At 42.1% G+C, this 10,612-nt stretch overlaps 1 protein-coding gene across 1 annotated transcript in view; it reads right to left on the reverse strand.

Annotated features, from left to right (window-relative positions):
- LOC136874284 (uncharacterized) overlaps positions 1-9,682 on the reverse strand; it is a 102,335-nt gene extending 92,653 nt beyond the window's left edge. The window contains exon 1 of the mRNA XM_067147914.2: positions 9,525-9,682. Coding sequence (XP_067004015.1) covers positions 9,525-9,570 — 46 coding nt within the window. The 5' untranslated portion in view covers positions 9,571-9,682. The remainder of the gene's footprint in view (positions 1-9,524) is intronic.
- Between the last annotated feature and the right edge of the window lie 930 nt (positions 9,683-10,612).

Here is a 10,612-nt window from a genome sequence, read left to right on the forward strand (position 1 = left end):
ATGATTTCCGACAAAAGTGTTGCAAAGTTTGGGCTTTGAAGACTTGGGGGAAAGGAGAAGAGCTGCTCGACTAAGAGGTATGTTCCGAGCTGTCAGTGGAGAGATGGGGTGGAATGACAGCAGTAACGAATAAGTTTGAGTGGTGTCTTTAAAAGTAGGAAAGCTCACAATATGAACATAAAGCTAGAATTCAAGAGGACAAATTGAGGGAAATATTCGTTTATAGGAAGAGGAGTTAGAGATTGGAATAACTTACCAAGGGAGATGTTCAATAAATTTCCAATTTGTTTGAAATCATTTAATAAAGGCAACAGATAGGGAATCTGCCACCTGGGCGACTGCCCTAAATGCAGATCATTAATGATCGACGTTTACCACGACCCGTAAAAAGTGCCGATGTGGCGTCCAAAATTGAATTCACCGCACAATTAATATATCGAACAACGCGGGGGGCAACTAACTCTACCCTGATATTATCCCTCTACTATATCAGAAATTACTTTGATCCAAAATGCTGAATAATGATGTACAGCATTAGCTTTATTTGTTTATTAATTTATACCCGTTTAACATCGCACTAACACAGTTCAGTTAAGATTTCGGTGATATTACAGCAGGAAAGGGCTTGGACTGAAAAAGTAGCGGTCATGTCCTTGAGTTATAGCCGTAGTGGTGGGGGTTGTCGTAAATACAATTAGGCAACTATCCCCTCTTAGCACTGTTTGTTCGTTATATTCATTCATTCATTCATTCATTCATTCATTCATTCAGGGGGCAAGTTGGCCGTATGGTTAGGGTCGCGCAGCTGTGAACTTTCATTCGGCAGCCCGGGGATGGTTTTTCATGGTTTTTCGTGGTGTCCAATTCTCACATCAGGTAAATACTGGGATTGTACCTGAATTTTTTTCTAGTGGCTTTACATCGCATCGACACAGATAGGCCTTATGGCGACGATGGGACAGGAAAGGCCTAGGAGTTGGAAGGAAGCGGCCGTGGCCGTAAGGTACAACCTCAGCATTTGCCTGGTGTGAAAATGGGAAACCACGGAAAACCATCTTCAGGGCTGCCGACAGTGGGATTCGAACCTACTATCTCCCGGATGTAAATTGTAAAAAATAAGAAATTTAAAAAAACGTTTGTTGCCGTGTTGTCTCCGGAGAGACCTGGTGCACATCTTTAGTATATAGCCATGCGCATATCTCTCTCTCTCTCTCTCTCTCTCTCTCTCTCTCTCTCTCTCTCTCTCTCTCTCTCTCTCTCTCTGTGTGTGTGTGTGTGTGTGTGTGTGTGTGTGTGTGTGTGTGTGTGTGTGTGTGTGTGTGTGTGTGTGTGATGGATTTAGGGAGAGAGTGAAACCCGATGTCGGCGTATAGCCTACAGTACTCCTGTCGAATAACACCAAGGAATCTGCTCAAGGCTTAACGTCACCACCCGACGAACAAACCACCATGAACAGCGTCCTAATATGACCTTACTCCATATGAACACTATAGAGGATAGGACCTTAACCCAGGCTTATGTCACGCAATCCAGTAGTTACCAGAAACCTGATACCAGCTCAAACTCGCCTGCTGGTCATGATTGTTAAAGCGTCATGTCTATTTGGTCTGATATAGTGGTTAGTCGGTTTGAATCCCGTTGGTGGAAAAAATGTCACCATCAGAATGTTGGCGAACAGGGTAGCAGAAGTGGTTGCGTACAACCACATTGTACCGTACAATGTAATCGATTCCGAATTCCTGTCCCCTTAGGCGAAAGAGGGAACTATTCGATGGGTCGGTGCAGGCCACTTCAGAGTGGAGGGATTTGAGTCGTTAGAAGTGTTCCAACCGTGTAAGTTTGATTACCAGTATGTAATGGTATGAGGCGGTCGTTGGCTCACGGAGCTTTTATTTTTATAATTTTCCTATACGTCGCACCGGCACGGATAGGTCTTATGACGACGGTGGGATAGGAAAGGGCTAAGAGTGGCAAGAAAGTGGCTGTGACTTTAAGATCAGCATTTTCCTGGTGTGAAAATGAGAAACCACGGAAAAGCATCTTCAGGGCTGCCGGCAGTAGGCTTCCAGCCCACTATCTCCCGAATGCAAGCTCACAGCTGCACGGCCTTAACCGCCTGGCCAACTCGCTCCGTTGAGATATCGTCTTCTGAACTGGTATAAACTGGTTTTCTGTAGATAAGTTTGCTAGATCCGTTTATTAGTCCATTGAACAAGGTAATGTAATTACGTCCTTGTCAACGAGCAGGTATGTAACCCGTGTTCTGGAGCACTGCCCATCGAACGTCGACACTTCATTTAATACATGCCAAGATATTATGCAATTTTAAAATTTCTTCTTAACAACACCTATCAGGGTTGACCAAATACTACCCACTGTGTTCCTTTACAGCTGTACAGTTACCTTAAAGATATACCTGGCTTCGGATGGCGAAATGGAGAGCAGGTTACAGGGAAATTTGAGGCAAGAAGAGGGAGGAGTAGGCCTATGTCATTTCAGATCAGTTGATCCACCAACGTACAGCAAGTCTACTACAAAAATGTTCACATCCAGAAAGCCCAATCAAATAAGGCCACAAGTAAAAAAAAAAAAAAAAAAAAAAAAAATCAGTATCAAAAATGCCCACGACCGAGCGAGTTGGCCATGCAGTTAGGGTCGCGCAGCTGTGAGCTTGCATTCGGGAGATAGTGGGTTCAAATCCCATTGTCGGAAGCCCTGAAGACAGTTTTCCGTGGTTTCCTCATTTTCACACTAGGCAAATGCTGAGGTTGTACCTAAAGGCCACGGCCGCTTCCTTCCCATTCCTAGCCCTCTCCTATCCTATCGTCGCCGTAAGACCTATCTGTGTCAGTGAAACGTACAGCAAATTGTAAAAGAAAGAAAGAAAGAAAGAAAGAAAGAAAGAAAGAAATGCCCACGAGTCTTAATGTACAACATACATGTGGTATTTAAGGTGCTCAAATACGTCAGCCTCGTATCGGTAGATTTACCGACACGTAAAACAACCCTTGCGGGACAAAATTCGGGCACCTTGGCGTCTCCAAAAACCATAAAGAGTAGTTAGCGACACGTAGAATAATAATAATAATAATAATAATAATAATAATAATAATAATAATAATAATAATAATAATACATTTACTAAAACCAATACGCTAAGCAGAGTCTTGCGCATAAGCAGAGAATCCCCACATATTTGATCTAGCTTCTATAATCCGCAGCATGTCTGCGCCACCAAATAATAGAGCCGCAATTAACTGCTGTGCCTTTGCTGGCGAGACCTGGTACTTACGATGCACTATGTCTTCTGGTACGGGCTAGAACATATTCGTTACTTTCATTGACCTGTCTCAGTCTCATCCTCAGCGATGGCATTCCCTATACAGCCAGTTCCTGTTATGAATTGTGTGAAAATATCGCCCATAGACACTTAAAACCAATCATGTATTATCTACAACAACTGAATAAAACTTAAAGTGTAAATATCAAACTATGTACTCTGAAATAAATAAAAAATAAATAAATACAGAATAAAAGAAACAAGAAAGAAAAAAGAACAGATGCAATTAGCCAATAGGCCAAACGCTTCCATCTCCTTATTTCCACACATTCATTACCCACCTCCTAAATCCCTCACTTCAGCTTTAACTCGTCTGCATTTCTTGGCCAGAGAGAAGGGGTTACCTTCTATGTGGGCCACCTCCCCCTTCAGGGGAGGAATGAAAACATGCTAACAAAAATGCGCATAGGGTCGGTTGGTACGTGAATTGAAGTGGCCCTGACAGAATGGCATGTAACAGCAACCTCTGGTTCTGTGAGGAAAGCCACGGGGAACTACCTCACTAATTTCCCCCTGTACAGAATGATGCCTAGGTCATCTATGACGGCAGATGGTGAAGCTGTTGAGGATCCAAACAGCCTTCAGGCTGAATACTCGCATACAAATTAACTGTTGCTTTTGTAATTTGTAGGATACTGTATATATTCACTAGTGTATTTCAGGACGGTCTCGAAGAAAAGAGACATTCAGAAAATTTTACCGAAGATAATCATACATCTTCGTGGATGATTAAATATTGGCCTATTCTGTAAGAAATTATTGACAATAACGACATAAAATACTGTAAATACGCATACAAATAAATATTAAATCTTATATCACAATATTGATTCAGTGCCTCATGATTTCCTTACATTTTCGCATCTTCGTTAAATACTGGCCGAGATGTGACCATGGAACCTCATCCGAATCTAAAAATACTTTCCCTCATTTACGACTGACTCAGCGCTTCCATTCTTCCTATTCGACCTCCTCCAGTCAACCTTGATTTGTTTATTCTTTTGGTTATGGAAGTCGCACTAACGCAGGATTTCAGCGACAGTGGAGTAGGAATGTATTATGTCGATGTGCGATCTTAAGGTACGGCCGAGTATTTGCTCGGTTCGAAATAGGGAAATCTAGGAAAACCATCTTGAAGGTTGTCGAAGTTAGGTTTCGAACTCACCATCTCCCGAATTCAAGCATACAGTTACATGGCATGTACTGCGTAGCTAACTTGCTAGATTTCTTCGAGATCAAAGGAGGCTCGTATTTGCGGCTTCCATAGCTCTTTCTGTCCCGAAGCAGGTCTCCTAACATTGCTATTAAACGAAAACGATGTTTCCAGCTTTGTGCTTAGAAACAATCCACTCCACTACACAAAAGGGCCGACCTTAGTGGTCTAGTCCTTATACGTTGCTCTTCCGTTCTGTTCTATTCGGATGGTTTGTCATTAAATTCCAATGGCGAGATAATCCTGTCTTGTTCTCCACGGCCGACTCATTTCAAACTTTGACCCCCATTAATCTATATATCTCTTTTTTTAAATTTGCTTTTCGTCTCAACGAAACAGATAGGTTTTATGGCAACGACGGGATAGGAAAGAGTTAGGAACGGGAAGGAAGCGGCCGTGGCCTTAAGGTGCCTGGTATGAAAATGGGAAACCCCGGAAAACCATCTTCAGAGCTGCCGGCAGTGGGGTTCGAACCTTCTATCTCCCGGATGTAAGCTCACAGCTGCGTGTCCCTAACCGTACGGCAAACTCGCCCGGTGTATATATAGAGTTTTTTCCTATACATTGCTGAGAATTTAAAAATAATGGTATTTCTGTATCGGTCGTGTCCACAGTAACAAGGATATGCACGTTTTAATTCTCCGCCATTTCTATCTGCACATCACGAGAGAACGTAATGAAGATCGGTATGTAAATTCGGGGAATGGGACACTACAATCTAGGCTATAAATAATTCAATTCATGCTGAGTGAAATGGTAGGTTGGGGCGAGGCCTAAAATTTAATTCTCAAATACTTATGTTATTAGTGGCCATATCGATAAGTACTACATAACTAAAATTATACAGAATTACATTTCCGATCATTTATGCCATACATTTTTGCCCTATCGGCTGTAATAAAGAGATATTCATGAATTTCGATTTTTGTTGCCGAGTCCGTATCAATGCCGAACTAAGAGAAAATGGGTGAACAGAAATCAATGAAAATCGGTATGTAAAGTCTTGGATTAAGGTACTATAGAATAGAATACTCTCATTCTCTAGTTACCGATATACCTAGGTACACATCAATATGGACACCATAGGCCACAAAAACACGCACACACATAACGAGAAGTTGCTCACCGCGATTTCTCTAATCCCGTACAAAGAAATCTGTACGTTCTAATGTACCCAGGAACTGTATATATACCGGGAGAATTGGCAGTGCGGTTAGGGGAGCGCAGGTGTGCGCTCGCATCCGGGAGATAGTGGGTTCGAACCCCGCTGTCAGCAGTCCTGAAGATGGTTTTCCGTGGTTTCCCATTTTCACACGAGGCAAATGCTGGGGCTGTACTTAAATTAATACCACGGCCGCTTCCTTCCCACTCCTAAGCCTTTCCTGCCCCATCGTCGCCATAAGACCTATTTGTGTTGGTGCAACGTAAAGCAAATAGCAAAAAAGAAAAGAAAAATTGTATATGAACTATATATCTTTATTAATTGTTACATTAATTTTTGGCGGGCTGAGTGGCTCAGAAGGTTGAGGTGCTGGCCTTCTGACCCCAACTTGGCAGGTTCGATCCTGGCTCAGTCCGGTGGTATTTGAAGGTGCTCAAATACGACAGCCTCGTGTCGGTAGATTTACTGACACGTAAAGGAACTCCTGCGGGAATAAATTCCGGCACCTCGGCGTTTCCGAAAACCGTAAAATTAGTTAGTGGAACGTAAAGCAAAAAACATTATTATATAATATATATAATTATATAATAGTAATTATAATAATTGGGAAGCGTTGCGATTATTATTACGGCAAAACAATGAGATTATCCAACCCTCTAAATACTCACTTTAGGGTAAAGAAGGGGGGTGATTTAAGGGGAAGTAGGCCTACAACTACGCAACCACTGAGAAAGAGAAACAATTAAGTGTAATCATTGGCCGATCATCTAGGGTACCCGTGATTACCAACCCACTATACCAAGTTGAGAGCCTCTGAGGAGTCTCCCCTTTTAGTCGCTTCTTACGACAGACATGATACACTGTGGATGTTTATGCTGCACCGTAAAAGCAAATCACAACAGAAAAGAAGTGTTTCAACTCTTAAGATAAACCACAATATTGTATAAAGAATGGGTCATGAGAGGTTTGGAAATGAAAGGATGTAAAAGTTACTGGGAAGTCCCCTATTACAGCAGAGTATCGTTCCAGTGTATGAGACCCACTCATCTGCTCCTCGCATTAAGTCACTTAGGGCAGTTGATATCTTATTAAATTCCAGTTAAAATAACAATAAGAACTGAACTGGAGAAGGGAGGGGATTACAGTGAGGCGTGTTAGCTGAGGAATATAGCCACCGACTTTTCTTACCAACGTAACCACAGTTCAAATCCTGACTAATGTATACGGGATTTTTGACATGAAAATTAGTCGCATTACTGTGGTTCAGGTTTTCTGTGTACAACTGGAGTTCTCGTGGCAATGAACACTACGTCAACAGTTACGCCAAACTACTAGCTGATAGGAATAGGCGAGTTTGATGTCGCGTGAAATCCGCAGGCTTTCACACTTTAACTTCGGAGGGAGTTCGAACAGGGCAGTCGAAGAAGAAGGGCCCGGTTATTATTATTATTATTATTATTATTATTATTTGCTACTCGTATAACGTTGCATTAACACATCGAAGGTTTTCGGCGACGGAAGGATGGGTAAGGGCTAGGATTGGGAAGGTAGCGGCCGTGGCCTTAATTAAGCTAAGGCCCCAGCATTTGCCTGGTGTGAAAATGTGAATCAGGGCTGCCGACAGCGGGAATCTCCCTAATGCAAGCTCACAGCTGCGCGAGGTGTAGTTGTAAGCTTGTATTTGTCAGGAGAGTTCAAACCTCACCGTCGGTAGCCATGAAGATTGTTTGCCGTGGTTTCCCATTTTTCGCAATAACCAACCAAATGCTACTGCTGAACCTTAATTAAGGTCACCGTCAGTTTCTTGTCAACTCCTAGCCGTATTCTATTCCATAGTCTCCAAAAACCTATATGCGAATGAATGTCAGGTTAAACGCATAACAAAATTATTATTATTATTATTATTATTATTATTATTATTATTATTATTATTATTATTATTATTATTATTATTATACACGCATTCAGCTTAAGTAATCACGGATTTCAGAGACACTTAACGTGCCTGTGAATAAAGTAAACGCCTCCGATACACTTTACTGGCAGTTAACATTGTGGCATGTTCTGATTCCACTTTTACAAATTATCACCAAAGTTCTAAAACCTTCCTCTGTTTGTTTTAACTTCCCAGCCGAGTTCATTAGTCTTCATGGAATCTATCTTCCCTTATTCACCTTACAGAACTTCCATCGCTGAAGCCGGTTCAGTCATACATGATCCAACGAGTTCAAACTTATCCCAGCCTTTTCTTCCCCATTGCTTACAGTATGTCCACTTGCTATTGTCTTGTCTGCTCGCTCCATTGACCGTTCTTGCTACTCTCAAGTCTACTACCTCCATTTCGTAATAAATAAGAACATTCTTTCTTAGCGTTAATAGAGACGTGAAGTTTAAGATAGTCCTTTTGTAATGACGAATTATTGAAAGACATTTTATGAATAGAACAGAGACTTACATTTAATTAAAACACTGATATATTAAGTTCGCGACACAAAAAAGTAATGTCACTGATTTGTTTTACGTTCCACTACAGTAACTACTTTTATGGTTTTCGGAGACGCCGAGATGCTGGAATTTTGTCCCGCAGGAGTTGCTTTTAGGTGTCAAATTATCGACAAGAGGCTGACATATCTGAACACCTTCAAATACCACAGGATTGTAGAACAACAACAACAACAACATACGGTTTCGGTATAGTTTTTTAAAAAGCAGTTTGCTCACTTGAAGTGGTTAAGCAGCTGGTGGTAGTTTCAATACAAAGTACAACTAGGCAACCGTCCTCTATGGAACACTAACCAGAGAGAAAAAGGGAACGAGTCCGACACATCGAAAAATTAAGATATGAGCCAAAGGAAGACAAGGGCCACGAAGGGCGTGAAAATTAAAGATTCCGAAGGCCTGTCAACCTAACACTGTCGGGGTAGGAAAAAAAACAAAAGTTGAAAAGGGAGGTCGGATAGGATAGATGAAAGAGAGGAGACGGGCACAAACAAGTGGAAGATATATCAGGAGTCAGCTAAGGGCCCGGTGGTCGCCAATCCACGCACACAAGTTAAGAGCCCTTGAGGCCCCTTTCAATCGCCTTTAACGACACGCAGGAAATACCAAGGGTGTTATTTTACCACCACCACCACCCCTACACATAAGGGGGGTGGGGTACTTAAGCACGATGCACCATAAAACAGCCTGTTTTACGGAATGCCTACCTCTGATTATCTAGTAACAGTCATAGCAAATTAAATGGTTAATTCCCCCAGGCTCGGGGGAAATGTGCTTTTATTGTACCCAACATCCCTGCAACTCAAACAACTTCCCATACGCGGCTTACAAGGGTTGCACCATGCTAGCAATAGTCGCACGAAATACTAATAATAATAATAATAATTTTATAATAATAATAATAATAATAATAATAATAATAATAATAATAATAATAATAATAATAATAATCAATTTTGTGTTTTATTCTGATAAGGCGAGAAAAAGAAAGAGTACATTTGACGTGACATTTGGACATAAGGAATATTTATCTGAAAATAACCGCCTAAAGGGAACAGAATGAGTCAAGTAAAGCCTGTTAAATATTTTACACTTTTGACAATGCTGTACCACGAAAACGGTGGCTTATGTTTAGGTACGAATCAAATCTTACGAACAATAATGTACTTTAGATGAAACAGACAAAGATTAGTGGTATCGGTCAGTGATTAGATAGAAACTGAAGTCCGATAATTCATCATCAAGATCCTATCACTGTAGTTCTTGACTGCCAGAACGTTAACTGTGACCTTGTTGGGCCAAGAACTCACCTTGCTCAGTCTTCTCCTTGGGCTCGGTATTCTGTGTGTTGTCCATGCTTGCACTCACTGGTCGCTTGCTCCTAAACAACTGATTGTGGTCTCGGCCAGTTCTCTCCTCATCAAGACGTGTGTGAGTCACACCAACCGGTGCAGTGTCTCGAGAAGAAGCCCTGCGCTCATGCGTGCTTGTGAACCTGACGTAATACTGCGATCGTTGCTCAACACGTAAGACACATCGGCTCCTTCCAGTAGCGTAATCGGAGTTGCAGTCCGGCTAATTGGCAGAATGGACAACATAGTCGCTTTCGGTTCAGAGGACCCCGGCCGCGTCGGAGATTTTAACCTTAAACGTGTAATTTCCCTGGCTCGGGGACACGGTATTTGAAGTATTCTCAACATCCCCGCAACTCACACAACACTATCCTCCACTACATTAATCACACAACTCCCCATACGCTGCTTACAAGGGCTGCACCAAGCTAGAAATAGTCGCACGTAATAATAATAATAATAATAATAATAATAATAATAATAATAATAATAATAATAATCCACCTCTGGGGTGTAGCGTTTAGTGTGATCAGTTGCTATCTCTGGAGGCCCGGGTTCGATTTCCGGCTCTGACACGAAATTTGAAACGTGGTACAAGGACTGAATCGGGGTCTAGTCAGCCTCGAGAGGTCATTTGGGTAGAAAGGGTTCGATTCACACCTCAGCCATCCTCGAAGTGGTTTCCCACTTCTTCTCCAGGCAAATGACGGGATGGTACCTAACTTAAGACCAAGCGCGCTTTTTCCCTTTTCCTTGTCTATCCCTTCCGATCTTCCCATCCCCTCACAAGGCTCCTGTTCAGCATAGCAGGTGAGGCCACCTGGGCGAGATACTGGTTCTCCACCTCAGTTGTATTCCTGGCAAATGTCTCACGCTCCAGGACACTGCCCCTGAGGCGGTAGAGATGGGTTCCTTCGCTGAGTCCTAGGGAAACCAACCATGTACAGTAAACGGATTAAATAAATATAATAAATCATAAAGTTATTGATTTTACATCCCATTAACTACTTTTACGGTTTTCGGAGACGCCGATGTGCCGGAATTTC

This window comes from Anabrus simplex, chromosome 5 (assembly GCF_040414725.1).
Source record: "Anabrus simplex isolate iqAnaSimp1 chromosome 5, ASM4041472v1, whole genome shotgun sequence".
Classification (NCBI taxonomy): domain Eukaryota; kingdom Metazoa; phylum Arthropoda; class Insecta; order Orthoptera; family Tettigoniidae; genus Anabrus; species Anabrus simplex.